This window comes from Pagrus pagrus (genome assembly GCF_965226575.1).
Source record: "Pagrus pagrus genome assembly, chromosome: 12".
In the NCBI taxonomy this organism is placed as follows: domain Eukaryota; kingdom Metazoa; phylum Chordata; class Actinopteri; order Spariformes; family Sparidae; genus Pagrus; species Pagrus pagrus.
The window spans coordinates 6,653,672-6,675,439 of NC_140196.1; the positions used below are offsets into that span (position 1 = coordinate 6,653,672).

Below are 21,768 nucleotides of genomic sequence, written 5' to 3' on the forward strand. Positions count from 1 at the left end.
GGTGTGGCGCGGGGGAACTGTCCTCGCGCGGAGGGTGCTGCTGCTGCTGCTGCTGAAACAAGATGGCTGTGCGCGCAGGAGGAGCAGCGGCGGTGGAGAGCTGAGCAGCAATGCAGAGGAGGCAGAAGAGGGGGGCGAGGAATCCACTCCTGTGTGTGTCTTGTCCTGTCAGAAGAGCAACAGCCCCGCAGAGAGACAGAGACGACGCGCTCCTGAGATGATGCTGCCGCGTTTCCGGTACCATTTAGGCTAACGGTTCGGCGGTTTGAGTGTGTGTTTCTCTTCTTTTTCTTCTTTCTTTTTTTGTAACCAAAGAGACAAACGGACCTGACCAAACAAATCACGGAGCACTCAGCAGAGGACAGCCGGGGACGCTCACGCCGCTATCAGAGATGTCCCTGCTGTGTGTGGGAGGTAAGAGAGGACGTTAACGGGGCATTTAAACCGCTCGTGTGTGGTGTTAATGAAGTAGCACTTCGGCTCGGAGCTGAACTGCACCAGTTGTCTGACAGAGCCTGCGGGCTATCAACCCCCGTAGAAAAAGTGTGTGTAGCCCGGGCAGAGCCGGCGGAGGGTTTGTGCTGAGCAGTCATTAAATCAACCCAGCAGCTCTACACACAGTGGGGGATGCCGCTGTGATACTTTTTTTTGTGTGTGTGTGTGTGTAGCTGTGTGACATGTTTGTTAAAATTGTACATTTGCATGAATGAGTTCCCTGACAGCTAAGAGCATTGTTGTCGTGACTGTTAACATCCATGAGGCTGAATGAGTTTCTATAAATGTCTACATGGAGGAGGATGTTTCCTCCCCTGGCAGGTACTGTTGCGGTTTCTTTCTCTCTCTCTGTGTGTGTGTGTGTGTATATGTGTGTGTGTGTCATCCACTCTGTTCATTCATGCGTGGGCAGTCAGAGGAGGACGAGGAAAAGCCCCTGCCTGCCGCTGCCGCTGCCGCACCGCTCTGCCGCACCGCTCCGCCGCCTCCGCGCTGCCGCTCTGCTGTAGTCGTGAGGGAATACTCGCAGTGGAGAGGTGCTCGTCACTCCTCAAACGTTTTCCCTGAAGCGATGCGTCACCTCCTCCTACCAGATTTCCTGAAAGCACCTGATGCTGCTGACACTGTTGCCTTCTCAGGGGCGATGAATAAGCATCTGCTGCGATTGCTCACAAAGTAACACCAGCTTCCAGCTTCGCATCCAGGAACGCAGTATATATCTATAACGATAATAATCAGGGGGGAACGCAGCCCGAGCTAAGACAGGGAGGACCCCCCTTGTGGTCTTGCATCGGACAGATGAGGGGGTTTGAATCAGCATAATTGCATAAGCAGCTTTCTCGGGATTGTGATTGTGTTGCGTTAACTCGAACTGGAAGGAAACAGGAATCACAATTGTCAAGGTTTTGCTGTGGAGTTTGTCCTCGAATGACCTGATTTTAAGCAGAGGAGGACTAAAGTATGATTATAATCTCACTATTGAACCTGTCATTCAGGAATCTGAGCTGCAGCTAATGATGGTTGTTGGTCTGTAAGATGTCAAAAAATGATGTAAAACATCTCAATTAGAGCTGCACAGTGTTGTTTCAGCATGGACATCTCAATGTGCGCATGTGCAATAGTCTCGTCGCAGAGTTTGCAATGTCAAGTAGGCTTTCATAGTTCTCATTTTCCATGACTAATCTACTAGAGAAGTCTTTCTAACGTTACATAATTCAGGCCAATTTAAGGGCTCTTGGGAGTTTGTTGCTCGTATGCACAGCGAACCATATTTATTCTTGATCGATTTATCAAGCAAAGCAGAGCTGACATTGGTTGTTTGATGAAAATGCACTCACTACACAATCACCCCAGTCATTCTTGAGTGATTAATCTCTATTCAAACACAGCTATTCAAGTTATGTAAAGGAAAATTCCTGCAGAAAACGTATATATTGCAATAACAGTTCTTTTCAATATCATGCATCCCTAATTGGTCGATTAGTCGATCCAAACTAAATTGATTGGCAACTACTTCGATAATTGATTTGTTATTTTTTAAGCACCAGTGCCAGCTTTTCGGACCGTTTATTGGACATAACAACACATTTGAAGATGCCACCTTGTTTAAGGATAATGTGATGGTCGTTTTTGAATTTCCTGACAAGCAGAAAATAATTGTCAGATCATTCAATAATGATAATAATCATTAGTTGCAGCCCTCACAATGAATTAGATGAACCACAGAATATTTTTCATGTTTGCTTTAAATTATAGGCTGTACTGAAAAGATTGTCGTTTGTCGTAGATGGAATGATGGCAACTTCAGTTACGAAACGAAAGTGACAGAGGCTTCAAAGTCACCTTTAATACGTCACGCCCATTATGGATGCCAGCCCACCTCATCCCGTCCCACCAGGTCCACCCACTGACTGTCCTGCTCTGAGTCAGTCCCGGGTGTCGTTAAGACCCCGAGCTTTATTCATTCATAAACACTGGCTGCGGCTGTCAGTGTCGTAGACTACGAGACTTGGCAGAGGGCCCTCTTTCTGTTCCTGTTACATCATTCATGCTTACCTGACTGGAGCTATTTCTGGCCTCGACAGCACTTCAAGCCTCTTGAATAGGCAGCATTTCTTTGGAGCATCTGCCTACAAAGCAGAATTCAGACACGGATACAGATTAACTCTGAGAAACTTGGCTTCTTTCTCCTGCAGATATTTCACATATACTTTCAAGTCCAGTTTTCTCCCCGCTGATTTGGACACTAAAATCTGAGAGTGTAATGTCTCTGTCAGCAGTTGGGAGGAATCGTGCAGATCTGCATGTATATATAAATGATCCTTCAGAAAAAGGCAGTGCTGTCTATCTGAATCATGTCAGCCATCGTTTTGTCACTGGATGGCTGAACTCAGCTCACCCGCTCCCTATTTTACATTCCCTGACAGTTCAAGTTGAAGGGTTTGCTTGATTCCCTGTCGACTCTCTGTTTTCTTGGCAATCGGCTTAGCTCCCATAACTCAGAGTCTGCTGTGTCAGAGGTACTTCCTGAATGAAGTATCTGCTCAAAAAAAGGGCTTGCACAAAATTTACTGTTGGGCCTCACAGATTATGCAGCGCATCCTCTGATTAAAGAATAAAAAACCCAAGCACCCTTTGATTTGTTATGTCCTTTAAGTCGTTTAATCAGATGTTGATAGATAGTTATGTCTTTGACCTCGTTTTCTGAATCTAGGCTACTCACCCATAACCTACATTTCAGCCAATTGATTTAATATTATAGCCCCCCTCCACCGGCTTATTGTTTATGAGTTATAGGTACTTACATGTACAGTATTTGTATGTGTATGTTTGTATGTGTGTGTCGGGGCTCGTCCTGTCTGCCTAGATACATGCAGTTGTGACAAAATACTGTTTGTGGGGCTTGTGGACATTTCTCATCATAAGTCACCCTGTCAGAGAGATTTATGACTGTGTGCTATTATTAAGCTTCAGCTTTCCACTGTCGAAAATCCAATTCCTTTTTTATTGATCCTCCTCATGAACTGATATATTTCCAGCGCGGTTTTAGTGTTGGCACTAAAACACAGCAAGAGGTAGGCTCTGATGTGGTCCACCCAAACAATGTAAAGGACTGTTGAGGACATAGTTTGTTTGTTTTTGTTTTTGTTGTCTTCTCTGCATTGAGGGTGTTTCATTTTCTTTTATCATTTACAGAAAATTGGACTGGAAAAACTTAATTTAAGATGCAAACTCACAGATATACGGTACAACAGGATGAGATTTCAAAGTGCAGTAGCCATCTCAGAAAATATCACAGTTTCATGGTATCATAGTATATGGCAATGCCAAATTATTAGAATAATTAAAGGAGAAGTTCACCCAAATATGAAAACGCAGTTATTGTTTACTGACCCTGATGCCGATGGAAAGTTGCAGCTTTCTACTAAACAACCGAAGTAGTTGGGGACATCAACTGCAAAAAAAGACATCAGCATGACAGTGAATAGTTAATAGTTATTTTTGGGTGAAACTATCCTTTAATATCAGTTGACGCGTAATGACAGACCTTAAACTTGATATAAACTTTAAATATTATTTTTTAATAACACAAACATGATTGAAATCAAAACTGTAGATAAGCAGATGTCCTGTACATGGTATAAAAATCATCAATTTTCATACCACGTTATACCTTGAAAATTATATATCGCTGCAATCCGAGTAGGGCTGCGACCAACAATCATTTTTATTATTGATTAATCTGCTGATTATAAAATGTCAAAACATTTGTGAGAAATACCCAAAGTGATGTCTTCAGACAGCATCTTTAGTCCAGCCAATAGTCCAATTCTCAAAGACTCTGCATTTACTATCGTAAATGACAAAGAAAAGCGAATCCCTCCATTAAACATTTAATCGATTATCAAAATAGTTAATTTCGATCGACTAATTGGATAATGGACTAAGCGTTGCCGCTCTGGTATGTTGCACTCGACATTAGGTTTGCTGAGGTGTGAATGGAAGCAGAGATTAATATTTATTATCATTGCTGCAGGTGTATGTGAGTGAGTCACTGCAGTTGAGTGAGAGTGTGTGCTGATGTAACAGCATGGCACTTAAGCTGCAGATTTAGCTTGAGTGTGTGTGTGTGTGTGTGTGTGTGTGTGTGTTGCATAAAAGAAATATGAAGTAAAAGCAGTGAGAAATAGAAACAAAAAAGTGCCTTGCTGACTCAGGGCAATTTCCCATCAACTTTTCATTTTGGGGTGGTTACTATGGCGACCGGTTCTGGTGTGGATGGTGATATTTTGAGATAAGCCGTGAATTGTCGCGTTTCTCAAGCTGGGCGATAAAGGGGCCGGTTTCGGCTATGTAGCGCGTTGAGCTTGCGTTTGCACTTTATTAATATAAACCTGAGTGTATAGTGACGTGTGCTCACCTGCAGTGTGAGTGTGGGGAGCGTCTGATGCATGTGTGTGTTGGGTAGAGAGCAGCATTAAATATGTATGTGTGAGTTACGTCAAAGCTGCTGAAAAGGTGCTGCAGAGAGAGAGAGCTGAGGCTTTAACTGTACGCTGAAAAATCCTCCGACACAAATGTTTGATAGAGGTGGGAACTTTGAATGCTGTTACAATAAAGACCTTCCTGGAGTTAACAGACATAATTAGGCTCCTGCATGTAGATGTGTTTAATCTTCAAATTCAGAAAAATGAAATGGTTTCATGTAGGGTTGAAACTAACCATTATGTTCTTCAGTGAATAATCTGCTGATTATTTTCACTAGGGATGCACGATATATACTGATAAATTATCAGCCCAATATTGTGAAATGTATATTATTGGTGATTTATCTGTACGGCTGGAATTCAAGCTGATGAACAGAGCTGATAATGATACAGTAGGTGGCTGTTTGCACCTCGAAAGTTGGTTTGTGATGCACCAAAAAATGATGATGAAATAAAGAGAAGAAGAAGAAGAAGCTGGGTAGAGCCCCTGTAGATCTACGGTTGCAAATTTCAACACATTCATAAGAGAGGAAGGAAAAACTTTTTGAGTTCTGACACAACAAATCTTACTACAGCTATGAAGCTAAGTCATTCATGGCTCACCACATCTAAGCCTTTCTTGCCCAAAGGTTTGCATAAACTATGAGTTATGAACTTCTTCACAAAAATGGGAAATTATCAGTCAGACCACGAGAAGCAGGTAACTATCAGTTATCTGTATCTGCTGAGAAAAAAATCTTGTCATACATCCCTAATTTTCATGATTAATGAATAAATCATGTAGGCTACAATAAATCAAAACAAAATTGTGAAAATGCTCATTATGAAAAACAGCAACTCCTCAGATTTAAGAAGCTAGAACCAGAAAATGTTTGACTGTTTTCTTGAGCAATGCTGAAAATGATTAATTGTTTAAAGAGCAATACAGGATTTTCTGGAACAGATTACATACATTAACACAAATTTCTGGCAATGATCCCTCGAATGTGATTATCAGAAACTTGAGACAAAAATAGGAATGTAATGGAGGCAGTTTAACAATGAACTTTATTGACCAAAATCACATCAGTGCACTGAAACTTCACTGGAAATCCAATAATGATACATTAAACAAGCATTTTTTTCTATATTATGGTTCTGCTAAAAAAAGAAAAACACAGTGTTTTCATATTGGACCTGATCAGGTGGGCTCTAACAAAACAATTGGCAATCAATTTTCTGCAGATTGGCTAATCAGTTCATCCAGTAATCGTTCCAGATCTAGTTTTATACTTGATATATATATATATATATATATAAATATATATATATGTGCTTTGGCCATCTGTTTAACCTTTCCTCTGTGGTTCTTCTTTTACTGTACTTTCTGTTTCTAAATCCCACGCTGATGAAGAGCAGCGGGAAAGCAGCCCATGTTTTCCGAGCGCTGTTTTTTGCCACCACACTCGGCGCCAACATGTCTCGACCTTATGGCAAAAAAGGCTGAGCACCGTCCAAATCTGCATAGTTGCATTTTCAGTTTCAGTATATGCTCTGCCAGGTAGCGATTCTTGGTCCACAAGGTGTTTTTACAGTAATTTCCACAAATTCATATCTTGTGTGTTTTATCTAAATTCACAGGCTGCGTTTTAATTGATCATGAGCATCCCTTTTTCTGCCTGTTCACTGTGTAAAAGCCAGAAATGAGGATGCAGGAGCATTCAGAAGTGAAAACAGATGGCGTTTCTGTGTGTGACTTTGTCCCTCTCTGTGTTTCTACAGTGAAGAAAGCCAAGCTGGATGGACCCCAAGGTAAGACCTGGGATCCTGGAAATAGAAAGATCACACAGGAGGGAGGGACTCGCTGTTATGTGACATAGATGTTGAGGCTGACTGCGGACACATTACATGCCGCAGCCGTGGATGGAGAGAATATAACATCTTTATCCTAATTATATTCTAGTGCTGAGGTGTTTCATGTCTTTCCTCATCTCTCTCTCTCCTCAACAGAGAAGTTCAACACTTATGTGACTCTGAAGGTACAAAATGTGAAGAGTACAACCATTGCTGTCAGGGGCAACCTGCCCAGCTGGGAGCAAGACTTCATGTTGTGAGTCCTTCATCATCTTCAGACAAAACTCTCCTCTCTTCTCCGTCTGTACCTCTCTCGCTGTCTCCTCTGCTTTCATCCTCTTCATCTACTCTCCACTTCAGCTGCTTGAGTGCTTTCTTTTTTCATCACTCGCTTTCTATCAGCCTCTTTTTTCACTCCTCCATCCCAAGTGCCCTTTATCCCTGTATTGTTTCGCATAGCTCTTCCTCTACGCATCCGCACATCCGCCTCCAACAACTGCCTCATCCTCTTTTTCATCTGCTCTCCCTCGACACCTCTGCCCCCTCTCATCCTCCTTCTCAACCTTGGCTCCCTCCCAGCCCCTCTCTCCTCTCCTCTGTCACTTCTTCTCAACGCAGCTCCTTGATCTTCATCTACTCAGCCCCTCCTCCTCCTCCTCCTCCGCCTCCTCCTCTCCCTATTTCTACCTTACTTACCCCCACATATTCACTCTCCTCCTCCTATCTCTGCTCTAGGCGTCATTAGTAACATTTCCCACTCAATTAGTTTGTTTGAGCTTGTACTTCAGTAAATATTGGCACTATAACATTATACAACACAGAGCATTCGACTCGCAGGGAGATCCGGTGTGGCAGCATATGGGCGATGAATGGCGAGAGTCATTTCGCATGTGGGATGCAGCAGGGCAGGCTGAGTGCGGAGTCCTGATGTTCGGAGGCGTTGAGCATTGTGCTGGGGTTGCATCAGTGAAGCTGTGTTATGTAATGTTTGGGCTGCAGAGAGAGCCTCCTCATCCCCTCCTTCAAACTAGCGTTAAACGACCGTGCCCCCTCAGTCACAGCCATGAATCAAACAGGCACGTTTCTTAAAAGGAGTCACCACTGAGACGGGAAATCCAGTCCCCCCTATTTCTTAATTAAAGTTCCCACTTTCTCCCTCCAGGCATGCGATACAATCACCTCCTCCACTGCCTTCATCATCTCCTCCCTCCCTTTATTCATCCATCCATCCCTCGCTCTCTCTCTCTTTCTTTTTTTTTCTTTCTGTCCTGCTTCCTGCTGTCTTGTAAATGTTTTATGCTAGATCCTCACAGGCTTTCTCCCACAGAGACGTGTCTTATATTTGTCACGGTGAAGCCCACAAGTAATTACCGTGCATCTTATGTGTGTTTGAGTCTTTAAACAGTGGCGGAAGAAGCACTCAGACCCTTAACTTAATACAGTCAAACTCCTACCTAAAGGGACAGTTCGCCAAAATTAGGTGTTCAGTCATTATCTACTCGTCTTCATGCTGATGGAAGTTGCTGGATGAAGTTTTGTCAACCACAAAACAGCACAACGGCGCTGCAGCAATTATCTCAACTACAACAACAACTAAAATAGTCAAATCAGTTTGGGACCTCAGGGCTTCTTGACATGCTGTATTTTAAAACAATCCACTTCGGCTGTTAAGAAAAACTCTGCTACGCTATTTTGCTGTGAAGCTACAGAAATGTTTTGTAGACTATAAAACTTCACCTGACTTTCCAGTCCATGACTTTATGTGACTGGTTCCCACTTAAATAGATCATCAGGTAAAGGGGGGAGAATCACAGTTACTTCATACAGGTGTGTTAAATTAGAAGGATGGATTTCAGCTACATTAAAGTTTATTTATGTAACCGTATTTATACATTTATGTTTATTATGTTTAATGTGACTTAGAGAAATAGCTTCATATTTGTATTAGAACAAGTAGTGGTGTGCTTTCGATGAGCCTGAGTAAATACATGGGTCTGAAATAAAGTTTCATGTAACTGAAATCCAGCCAACTTTTGCACATCCGCATGAAATAAATGTGAATTAACACTCCTTACCTGGAACAGGAATTCATTAAACATCCGGCAATAATTCATACATTAAATCATCATGAGTCATTCGTTAGTTAAGAGAATAATAAGAAAAAATAAATAAGAAGTACAATATTTCTTTATGAAATGTCGTTGAGTAGAAGTATAAAATAGTGAATTATATTAGTTGAGTGAATTTACTTAGTTACTTTGCACAACTGTGTTTAAATGTATTTCATTAATAAGTTAGTTTAGTTCTCCTGATTTTGAACGTCCCTGTCTCTGTTTCTCTTTCCATCCAGCGAGATTAACCGCCTGGACCTGGGTCTGACAGTAGAGGTGTGGAACAAAGGGTTAATCTGGGACACAATGGTGGGCACTGTGTGGATTCCCCTCCGTAGCATCCGACAGTCAAATGAGGTTTGCCAACAACCGCCGCCACCACCACTTGAGAAATACTGTTGAACACTCTGTACTCAGATATACTTAAGGGACTCGCTCACTCAGGGTTTGACTTGTTTTCGTACAGCGTGTTGTTTGTGTGTCAGCTGCTGAATGTCTTTCTGTACGCAGGAGGGTCCAGGGGAGTGGCTCACACTGGACTCTCAGGTCATCATGACGGATAACGAGATCTGTGGCACCAAAGATCCCACTCTCCACCTGGTGCTGCTCGACACTCGCTTCGAACTGCCTCTCGGTGAGGAATCAATAACCGTGACGTCAAAATAAGAAACTGTCAATGGGTGAGGGGAGATGAGAATATGAAACTATTGGAAATTATCAACGCTCGAGGGAAGGAGGAGATGACTTATATAAATGACGTCTGTGTCACAGGAAACAGTGATATATGAGGACCAATAATCCCTCTGACTAATTGATTAACCTGACCTATTTTTCCCTGATATGTGTTCAAGGCTGCCCGTACGTTTATGTGTCAGGGAGAGTGTTTGTGTCCTTTCCATCTCAGTGATCAAGCTTCCTCTTAGCATTGATTAGGTGTCATTTTCATACTGTTTCTCCTCCCTCCAGTCAATATTGTACACCTGACTCCTTAGTTTGTGGACCTGACCTATTTATAGCTGTAGGGCTCTAAGTGAAAAGGCCAATGTTCAATGTCACTGTGCTCTGCAGTTCTACACACGAAGCTCAAACAATCACATCTGGGTCAAATAAAATGTTGCAACTGGGTTATTTTAGCTTACATCGTGGTCTCACAATAAGTTTTGTGGATAACTATTTCAACGGTCTATGACGCTGGACCTCCATTGGGGTTGTTGTTGTCACCTGATTTTGTCTGGCTTGTTGTTTTCAGATATCCCTGAGGATGAGGCACGATACTGGGCCAAAAAACTGGAGCAGCTCAACGCCATGAGGGACCAAGATGTAAGCTGTCACCCCGTTTGATTTAATAGCCCGGCTAGGGATGCACCGATTGGGAAAGTCTGTGCAGATACAGACGTTAAAAATAACAATTTGGCTACAAGCTGATGCTGATGTTTTTTTAATTGTTAATGTGAATTGATTTAACATCCAATTATTTTAATTGTAACTATTTGATATAACTGTATTTGCATTTTATTTTCAATTATTCTAATTTTCTATTAAATTATCTACCATACTTGCTACATGTTTTTACCAGCCACTTGTGTGACGGCCTTTTCTTTGTCAGTATATCTCATTGTTCTTGTTTTCTTTTCTCCATTTCTTAGATTTGTTTGGACTCAGTATCATTGTTAAAAAGGGTCACCCCTCAATGATCTCTGAGTATAAATACATGTTGGTAGATTGATGACAGTCTCTTTCAAAGAGCACAAATTCTATCATATAAATCTAAGAAACAAGTTTCAATGTAACAATCTTTAACATAAAAAGCATATATAGCATGGATGTCATGAGCCAGTAGCTCATGAATGTGCCACTGCAGAATCGATGCAACACAGCAGATAAACATCGACCACTGCTATCAGTGAATGTCATCTCATTCCTCAATAGGCCAGCAGCCATCAACAAGGTGAATATTGGCCGATACCAATGTTCAGCCAATAAATCGTTGCATCCCTTACCCCAGCATATCCTCATGTGATCAATTGTGGGAATAACTATATCGCAGATAATTCATAAATCCAGCAATGAAAGTTTTTCCTGTGTCTGACTCTAGTATTCCTACCAGGAGGAGCAGGAGCGCCCTCTCCGTGTACCAGGGACACAGTGCTGTAAGTGACCAATCACTGTTTTTACAAACCAGCCATTTGTTTGTGTTGAACAAGAGAATAATGTGCTTAGCTGTTGGGATGTAATTAGATTGCTTTAGCTCAGCCTGTGTATTATGTGTGTAACCACACATGGGTTGGTGTGTGTTAGAGGGGAAAAAGGCCCGGATGGCTGCACTGTAAAGGATCGATAGTGGTGTCAGATGTCTGGAGGCGAGCTCCTCCAGGATGCTGCTGCGCTTCGACTATTGGCCCAGTCTGGTGATTCTGCTGAGGCAGCTGTCTGCTGCAGGTGGAAAGACTTGGAGGCTCAGCACTCCCTCTGCTCTCTCTTTCCATTCAGCAGCTCCATCTGGAAACTTTGAAGTGTTAATGCTGTGAAATCATGTTTATGTTTAGACACCAATGTAATTCATAATCAATACTGATACCCTCCTGTTTGTATTGCAGGTAACTGGAGTCTATGGGGAGAACAACAAAGTAAGTATACATACTGTACATACAGTGCAGTCTATAAGTATCTGGAGAGTCTCAATTGTTTTATTGTTTTGATTCTGGTTCTGCAGTTCATCACATTTGAACAGAACCAGGAAGGTAGAGGGTAAAATTCGGACTTTCAGATTAAATTTGAGGGTGTTTGCATACATAGTGCCAGTGTAGGACTTGTATATAGGCAGCTGAATGTACATGAGATGAGCTATGACTCCCACTGTTCACCTTCAAACACCCTTAAAGCTGAATGTCAGGAATTTAAAGGGCCAGTAAGTTATTTCTGCCACAGAGGTCCCTCTAACAAAACAGAACAGAAGATGTAAGTAGTGGGATCATGGGATGTTGTGTTTATTGTCAAACAAACACACTGATGAGGTAATATTTTAAAGTTTTTTTCTCGTTACGTTTAGTCCCATTCGTTGACTTCCTTCCTCTCTGACTCACTTCTGGTAGTTATAGCGACAAGCAACCAAATGAAAACCACCATCTGGATTTGAACTTGACTCAATGTATACAAAGTTATAGTCGTTTATAGCCATATCACTATTTCGTGATACTTTTCTGCACTGTTAGCTCCATTTTATTGTCCATTTTTGTTCCTTACATGCATACGGAGCCCTTTCAAAATAAACGTTTCTCTCGTTTTAACAGGACACAACAAAATAAGAACAAAATACAAAGGCAAACTCATGCATTAGGGTCCTTTACACAGATAGTTTTTTTTGCATTTGCCAAGGTTTACGCCCTCTCTGTGATTTTTGCCACCAACCTCCTAACAATGAAGTTAAATTAAATCCCATTTGTGGTGCTCACAGCATTAAAAAAATGACATTTAAAAAATGAAACGGCGACATCGCTCTCCAGAAAGCAATGTACTTGTTACTCGAGATAATGAACAGACCTCATTGACAACAACTTAATTTGTTGCAGTAATTTAGGTGAACAGACCCTTAAACATCAATCATGGTCATGGTTAAATCCAATGCGCTGCAGTACAGAGCCGCAATAATGAAAAACATGTCCCTGTGCAATTACTTGTGGACTGGACTGTCAATATTACGCATTGATATTTATATATACAGTACATACGTTGGATATATGCAAAGAAGACAAATAACAAAACTGTGTCTCTTTCGTGTCTACTGCTTTCTTTCTTGCTGTGATTAGCAGATGGTCTTATATGGGCGTCTATCAGACTCGCTGCAGCGATTCATCCCATCTCTCTTCACTCAGAGCAAAAAGGAAAGAGCAGGGGGGTAATGATAGATGGCGAGCCGATGAAGTGAGCGAGAGAGAGGGAGGAAGGGAGACACGTGAGGACACGGTTGAAGTGAGAAACAAAGTTCGATGCCTTTAATTAGTGTTTACACGCCCAGACAGATGAACATGGTGGTGTAAGTGGCGCAGCGGCCGCCTACGTCAGAGCCCCAGAGTCGATGATGGATAGTGATGAATGATTAATAGATACCAGTTTCGCTTTTGACTGATTCAGCACCGTTAAAGTCTCTCATCACTTCCCTGCAGGATGTTAATCTCTGATCTATGCACACCACAGAAAAATAAAGCGTCTCTTTAACGAGCACGAATGGATTTATGTTCGGTTACGATGATGAGAAGGAGAAGGAGGCCGCTGAGGTTCATCATGTGCTTCATGTATGGATGCACTCCGAATGACCTGGGTCTGAGTCTGATAGGGGTTCAGTAGTGGGAGGCTGTCATCTCCTCTATATTATCTGTAATTAACATAGCGCTAAAAGATTGGTTCAACGCCGATTAGAGCTCCTTATCTCTGAGCCACATGGCAAGTTGTAGATTTGGATCATCCCTTTCATGCTATTTTTGCTTTCTCATGCTTTTATTTTATAAAAATCAAGAACTTCTTCTTCTCTTGTGTTACTGTTCTCAATCAGGACACCATCAAAAGGACAAATTCATTTTTTTTCCTTTCCATGTGTAGATGAAGACCCAGACAGTGCTGTGGACGACAGGGACAGCGACTATCGCAGTGAAACCAGTAATAGCATCCCCCCTCCCTACTACAGCACGTCCCAGCCAAACGCCTCTGTCCACCAGTATCCCATCAGCCACCAGCACCGCAGCTCCAGAAGCTTCTCTTACCCACGCTCTGGCAACAGCCACGACCTCGACTACCAACATCAGAGGACTGTCAGGTGTGTGCCTGCTCCAGTGTAATTAGAAAGTAATGATTGTTGTCATTATTGATTCATTTTTTTATTCGCTCCCCACTGAATTTGTGAAACATGCCCTCAGAGTTTCCCCGTGCACAAGGTGATTTCAAATCGCTTTTGTATCCAACCAGCAGTCCAACTTTCATTCAGTTCGTGATGATTTATCACAGAGTAACACAGCAAATTCTCACATTTAAGCTGGAAGCAATGAATGTTGGCACTTTTGCACCTTTTTAAAAATGAAAACTTAAAATCATTAACAATTAAATTCACTACAGCTAAATTCAAAACAGTCAGAGGATTTGCCACTTTTATTTACCTACTAATGATGATGTTAGCTAACTTTTAGCATTCAGCAGTTTGCCATAATTGCTACCTGTGGCCACAAATGGTGCTGTTAAGCTTTTAACTTAACTCTACATCGCCTTTGCATGACTTTGACATCTCCCCCACTGAGCTACATTGTGCTCTACACATTTTGCTATAAATTGATCAGTGTAGAAGTTTGAAAGTTAAAGTTAGAATAGTTTGCAACTAGAGTCTGCCTGTAAAGACAGACTAGTGTTAAGTGAGTCTCTGTATTCGACATGATGATGTTTAATGTCCCTAACAAAGTCTATAGTCTCTGTAGTCTCATTTAGCCACCTTTTTAAAGACACGTAAATGCTTTAATATCCACGTTAGGGGTGTTTACTGACTCGTATCTTAAGCTTGTGTGAAACCACAGACCTTATTTCAGACATCTAACCGAAACCCCATTCAAAAAAACCCAATGACTTTGAGACGATGAAACCACAAGTGCAAAACTGTAACTTTTTGGGGGGTGTAGGACTCTCTCAGCACTCTTTGTATGCCACGGTAGTAAAACCACAGTTGTTATTCATAATATTAACAATGGCCTGAACGATGAAGTGTCCCAGTAAGCTGTGACAGTGAACCAGCCTACACAATACCAAGACCCTTCAGCCATCATTAGGTTCATTAGTCACGTGTGCATTTGCTTCTGACATGTCAAAACATCTCCAGTGAAAAACGTGAATGAATCAAAGTCCTGTTTGTCTTTCAGATTTGTTTACATTGCTGCTTCATTTCTCTGTTTTTATTGACATATTTCTCACTGACCGGGAATGAAACCATGCATCTCTTACATCTTGCTTTATGAATTATTCAACCGGCAATCTAATGGTCAATACTGCACATAAGATTAGCTGCTGGTGTGAGTGTATTGGACAGGGCAACCTCTCTTCACCCCCGCCCATTCTTCTTCATCTCCTCCTTCTCAGCTCTCTACACTCCCTCTCTCCCTGCACTCCACCACTCCCTTCCTGTCTTCACTATCTCCCTCTCTCCCTCATTCATCCTGCTTCCCTCTCTGTGCCTCTATTCTGGTTTTAATAGCCCCATTCATCACAGAGTATAAATACTTTTTCCCTGTTTGTTGCATTTCTGAATGCTTGTTCTTTTCCCTTTGTCAGCTTTCTGGAGGCCTCTCACCTTTCTGTTCAGCTCTATTTCTTGCTGCTTGTCTGGTACTCTTGTATTTCATCGATTAGCCATCAGCATTATTCCTGGCCACCCTGAGACATGTAGAAAAGGTTTTAAGTGGGGCTGCCCGAAAGAGTACAAAGCGTACAGGCCATAAAGTGCTCTAATATGATGCTATGTAAGCATTTTTGTGATTATGCTTCATAAAGGGAGGGTGAACCATTCATTATACACATGTACACGTGAGTGTCTCTATGTTCATTATAAAACTGTATCCTTGTTAAATACTTTAACAATCAGTCTCGCCTGGGAAACTGGTCTTGCAACTTAACTCTGTTTCTATTTTCACTTCTCTCCTCCTCCCTCCAGTCCCTCGGGGAGCTATGCCTCCTCTGCAGAGTTGAGTCGGTGCAGCAGTCAGCTGAGCGAGGAGGACTATGGCGGCGAGTACGGAGAGAGGGACCCTTACGACGAGAACGACTCCTACCACTCCTGCCACTCCTCGGTCAGCTACAGTAAAGGCTCTCCAGACTGGGACCCCGATGAGACCCAGGGGGCGTACAGCGATGAGGGCGGCTACAGCAAAGATGGAGGAGAGGAGGCAGCTCTGTATGAGGAGGATGATGGAGGACTGTATGAGGGAGAAGAGGAAGGCCTCTACGAGGATGAGGAGATGATGTATGATGATGAGGATTTGTATAATTTGGATGGGACCCTCAGTGAGGACATGGAGCCTCCATTCACACCCACCCCAACATCAACAGCCCCCGCAGGTTTAGATGTGCCCAGCTCCAGACCTCCTCTAGAGAAACAGCCCTCTTTACACCAACAGCAGCCTCCTACTCAACCCCCTAACCAAACATCCAACCAGTCTCATCCTCCTGGCACGGCCCCATCAGCACAACCACCTCCTGGTCAACCAACAGCCCAACCACCTAAACAAGCCCAGCCCCAAACACAGCCCCAGCCCCAGGCAGCCCCGTCTGCCACTTCCTTCTTCTCTATGGCCAAACCTTTAACAGCTGCAGTCACAGGTTTGGCCTCTACTTTCCTGTCTTCTGTCCCCACCGCACAGCCTGCCCAGTCTCACCCTCCAGCCTCAGCCGTATCTCAACAGCAGCAGTCTGCTGCAGCCAATGCTATGCCTCCGTCCCACCCAGCCACCATGGCTAACGCAGCCTCCCAGCCACCATCCACTGCCATGGGCCCTTCCTCCCAACAGACCCCCTCCTCCGGGCAGCCTCAATCCCATCTCAACGGCCCTGCCACAGAGAAGTCAGCAGCCCCCGAGGACCAGGCTCTCCAGCTAGAAGAAGAGCCATGGCTAGAAGAGGAAACGATGATGGAGAAGGAGGCCAGGACGCCCCCGGCTCAGCAAGAGGAGGAGTTCCCCATGGAGGAGACAGAGGAGCATTTTGAAGAGAGCAGGCCGCCAACGCCAGAAGAGGAAACGGAGATGCTGCCTGAGAGGTAGGAGTGAAATGGAGTCAGATCGATGAACTTAAAATAGATTAGAAGTGTTTGAACAACAATCCTAGAAATGTATCAGCTGAAGAATGAAACACTGTTGTTTGCTGTTTTAGTCCTCCAGTCATAGAGGAGCCCAAGGAGCCAGTGGACCCAGCAGTCAGAGCCAAAGAAAACTGGCTAAGGCTCTACAATAAAGTCTTAGAACAGCTGCGGGAGGTAAGATCACAAGTTCATCCCAAATCTGGTTTTAAATTCCAGTCCAGTCCTCCACTACAGTCCAGTTGGAGTCCCAGAGCTGGAGGCCGGATTCAACTCCACCCTGTAATCCAAAAGATATACCGGAGTTCAAGAGACTCTAAAAGTGTCTACCAGGTCTTTGAAATATGTATGTGCAGTGCATTATTTATGTGCAAAGACAGGGTACATGCAGCAAGTTCTTCAGTTCTATTTTAATGGTGCTTTTTGCTAGACACCAGAAAGCAGCCTTAATGTGTTTCATATTCTATGATTGCTTCGTTTTGGTTTTCTGAAAGTAAAAACACCGATGGCTCCACAGACAGCACACGTTTTATTTTAGTTTGGGTGCAGCACCACACCACTCCTTGACAAAACTGCTTGATTTGATTATGCACATTAAGTTTTGCTTGACCAGTTTTCACTTGCATATTTTGCTCACATGTTATGTTGCTGTTCATTACGTTTGAATTCAGTTGTGCAGAGAATTAATCACTTGCTTCGATGTTTATGTTGATGTGTGTCGCGTTGCGTTTTTTTTTTTTTGTACATTTGGCTTCCTTTCGTTTGTCTTTTTTTTTTGTTTGTTTGTGCCGACCCACTTTGTTTTCTTTCCAGTTTCATGTCATTGCCATAGTGACACTCGCATGCACTTTGCTCGGCCATCATTGGAGCATGCTGACAGGTAGGTACAACCTGATTGGTAGCTTGAGAGATAAAAGGAAATGCGTGCAACTGATGTCTTGAGGCACCTTCACTCCACTCATTCATCGTCATAGCAATCTGAACTTTTTTGTTGTAAGAGCTGTCTGATTATAAGCATCAGATTCTCCAAAAACATATTTGATTTAGTAATTTACGCAAGGTGTTTTCTGCATAGTTACATAACCAGTTTATGTTTTCTATATTGACAGAATAAGGATAACATTTCCTGAATAATTGAAGAAATCTGCCAAGACATATGATCCATATACAAGTATAATAACTAGCTTTATTTCCCAGTTGTACAAATCTTGTAAACCCTTGGAAGATTTTTAAGTAAGGCATCACTGACCCAACCACCAATGCAATAACACAAACGTGGAATGGGATTTAAGTTGTGAACAGCCCAATATAGCAGTTTCATGGTCAGATAATTAAAGTGCAGCGTTCCTACAGTATATGAATGCTAGAAAAGGCTACAGGGATAAACTTTAGATTGTTTCCTCTTCTGACGTTCCTTCTTTGTCTCCCTCAGGCCCGAGGAGAAACCTCCAGCTCGCTGTGGTTCGGTAAAGGAGGGTGAGTGTCTGTAATGTGCTGTCCCTTACATGTACCACATTATATATCACACCGTGTCTTAGTCAAGCTAATGCAATAACTCCAGAATTTAAACTCAATTTAAATTATCCTCAGATCACCGTAGAAACCTGCCACCACTGCTTTAGATTGAAAATGCCCTTCTTTAGTCCGGGAATCCTCCGTTCCTTTTCATTCTGATCCACAGTCTTATTCAGCTCATGGCATTTGGCCAGTGAGTATTGAACAGCGGTGGGCTGCCCTGACTTAGCTGGCAGGTCATTTGTAGATGAGGCAAACCTCAGAGTGGAACTGAGGCTGCATACTGAACAAGTGCTACGTTAGCCAAATTGAAACCCAGCAATTATAGCCAGGTGTGTGGAGTGTGATTGTCGCTGTTTGAGACGAGGCAGCCTGCGTAATTAAACTCTCTAGAAAAAGTCCTTGACTGGAGTAGCATTAGAAACAATGACAGAGGGAATTATATCTGCCCCCAAGTAAGACATAGAAAGATATTGGTTGCACTTCCTGGTAAGGGTTAATGAATTATGGGTGCATGAGAAAGCATGAATTCATTCATGTCTTCTTCATATGCAAGCCCAAATCCAGCTAGTCCCGTTTGGACAAAAATGGAAAAATGATGTCCGGGTTCAGTTCCAGTCTGGTCACGTCACCGCTTTCAAGTTCTTTTACTGTAAAAATAAATGAAAAAAATAGTGTAAAAATAAATAAATATCATAGAAAAATAAGTGATGAAAGTGGCCCTTTAAATAAAGGCAGCCCTTCTGTATATTTCGAAATTATAATTTTGACTCCATTTCAATTATTGAGTTAGGAAAAGAAAAAGAAAACATGTATTAATAATGCATAAGCAACAAATGGTTGGCACATACGATTTCACTATAATGCCACTAGTAATCATATGTTACACATCAGCGTTAAAAAGGATGAAGTCACCAGTTTATATGAAGAGCGTGATAATGAAGAAGTAGTGCTTAGTTAATCTTGATTACAACACGTGTGTACTGCTGTGACTGATCGTGTGAACATCATAAATCACTGGGTGAAATACCTTAGTAGTTGCATTAATTAAGTCATGCATGAGATCCTGTGAATTCTTGTACACTCCTGATAGTTCGTGAAGTAAAAGAGAATTAATTCATGCTTTTTCATACATGCATTACATGATACTTAATGTACCCTTATAGGGCTGCATAATTAATCAAAATAGAATCGGGATCGTAATAAGGCCAACAGCATAATATAGATTGCCGAAGCTGCAGTTTTTTGATATAGGGAAAATGTGTTACATTATGTGTTATTTTTTCAGCTATTGTAAATATTGATGCACATGTTTATACGAATGTATAACGGTCCATACTTTCCTTATTCAGAATGGGAGGTGCACTCTACAGTATTGACAGCATGCCTGACCTGCGCAAGAGGAAAGCCATTCCTCTTGTCAGAGATCTGGTGAGAAACAAACACGGACACACGTGCAATCATAATATACAACAACTTTGTGATGTGCTCTTGAACCATTATGGTTTGTAGTTAGTGTTTCTAACTCTGAAAACATCTAAATATTATTGCATTATTATTTATTCTGTAATCCAAAGTGAAAATGCTCATTATGGTAACTCATGCTGATTTGCTGATAAATCAAATGCTTGCAAATCTGTGGTGTTAATCTAACTACAGTCATTAATCAATACAGTACACTGTTCCCTGATAGAGGTTAGGGCGTAGCTGTCATTGCAGCTCACATACTCACACTCAATGAATTACAAACACAGCTTGTTGTTTGAAATTCCTAAAATAACCTCACATGTTTGTCTCTTTCCTCTCCTGTTTAATCTCTGCCTGGTCTCATCAGGCAATGGTAAGTACTATTTTAGCCCTTAAAGAAACATAAATCTGAATTTCATTGTTTAGTTCACATTCAAACAAACACTTTTCATTCGCCCTCTTGTTCTCAGTCTCTAGTTCAGAACTCCCGTAAGGCTGGAATCACCTCCGCCATGGCGTCCACCACCCTCGGCAATGAAGAGCTGGTGGGTTTCTTCACCTCCGTTCAGTATCTTCTGACCTTTAATCACTGCTGGTGTCACACTGACATGTCTCATCTCCATGTGTTTGCAGAAAAGTCACGTTTATAAAAAGACCCTGCAGGCTCTGATCTACCCCATCTCCTCCACCACGCCACACAACTTTGAGGTGTGGACGGCCACCACCCCCACCTACTGCTACGAATGCGAGGGGCTGCTTTGGGGTATCGCCCGGCAAGGCATGCGCTGCTCCGAGTGTGGCGTCAAATGCCACGACAAGTGTCAGGATCTGCTCAATGCTGACTGTCTGCAGAGTAAGGAATCGCTGAGTCATCACATGCACAAAAAACCCACTTTTAAGCTTCTGCATCTATTTTTATTTTAGTACACAGGAGTCCACACAAACCTCTTTTAGCTCCTCCTCTGTATCCTTCTGCCCGATTGACATCCCATTATTCTTGTCCTCTATCCACTCTCACATTCTCCTCCCTCTTCCTTTCCAATTTATCTCCTGAGTAATGTGCTGTCATACCCCTGCCTCTCTCCTCTCTCTCTTTCTTCCTTCCTCCCATAGCCTTTGCATCCACACTGCTTTGTCTAATTCTGCTCCACAAGGGGTGACTTTTCCAATTCCCATTCTGATTTTGGAGTCAATCTACGCAATGCATAATTCATCGCTCTGCTGTCTCCAAAGAGTCTTATAAGATCTTGACGCCAAAGACATCTGTTGGTCTTTTACTCTCCAACTGTTTCCTTTTTCCTGACCACAGCTGTGGCTAAGTGGATCCAGTTTCCACCATAATATTGGGAGGTTTGGGGTTTGATCCCTGGCAGGGAAATGACTTTCAAAATTGATCTGATGCTATCTTAACTCGGCCCTTAGCTTTAATGACATGTATTGGAGAGAAGCAGAAGATGAGCTACTAGACTTTAGCATAAACACATATTTTTTAGGGGTTTGTGTTTGTCTTGAATATAATTTACACTAAAAACTGTTCTTCCTACGTCCCTCTCTTCATTCATCCGTCTCATCAGGAGCTGCAGAGAAGAGCTCCAAGCACGGGGCGGAGGACCGAACCCAGAACATCATCATGGTCCTGAAGGACCGCATGAAGATCAGAGAGAGGAACAAACCAGAAATCTTTGAGCAAATCCAGGAAGTGTTCGGCCTCGACAAAACTGGGCACGGCACGCAGATGAAACAAATCAAGCAGAGCGTGTTAGATGGGACTTCCAAATGGTCGGCAAAGATCAGCATCACGGGTGAGTAAAAAGTTTTTTCTTTTTTACTTATTGAAGGTGTCATATGTTGTACAGATCAAACAGCACACTGAAGTAAATGTGTGATTTGTGAATTTGGCTTATATAAATAAAACTGACATGCTGTTGATAATATACCGTATGTTTGTGGTATAAATGTAATGGTTCTTGGCAAAAATGCAGCTGTTTTCTTTTGCTGCTGTTGATAAAAAAATAATAAATAACTGACAAATATCATT

At 42.4% G+C, this 21,768-nt stretch overlaps 2 protein-coding genes across 2 annotated transcripts in view; both read left to right on the top strand.

Annotated features, from left to right (window-relative positions):
- On the top strand, positions 1-20,223 carry LOC311266033 (uncharacterized protein; the record flags this gene model as incomplete). Its single annotated transcript, XM_084368218.1, has 15 exons — positions 1-414; positions 6,744-6,773; positions 6,972-7,071; positions 9,166-9,283; positions 9,437-9,560; positions 10,176-10,246; positions 11,022-11,076; positions 11,524-11,553; positions 13,523-13,736; positions 15,609-16,709; positions 16,823-16,925; positions 18,181-18,224; positions 19,616-19,694; positions 20,098-20,107; positions 20,201-20,223. The coding sequence occupies exons 1-15, from the start codon at positions 393-395 to the stop codon at positions 20,221-20,223; spliced, it is 2,124 nt and encodes a 707-aa protein (XP_084224344.1). The 5' UTR covers positions 1-392.
- The window catches only part of LOC311266787 (protein unc-13 homolog A-like), a 17,491-nt gene continuing 15,928 nt past the window's right edge, over positions 20,206-21,768 (top strand). Inside the window, exons 1-3 of the mRNA XM_084369321.1 lie at positions 20,206-20,275; positions 20,364-20,583; positions 21,305-21,532. Of these exons, the coding sequence (XP_084225447.1) occupies positions 20,243-20,275; positions 20,364-20,583; positions 21,305-21,532 (481 nt within the window). The 5' untranslated portion in view covers positions 20,206-20,242. The remainder of the gene's footprint in view (positions 20,276-20,363; positions 20,584-21,304; positions 21,533-21,768) is intronic.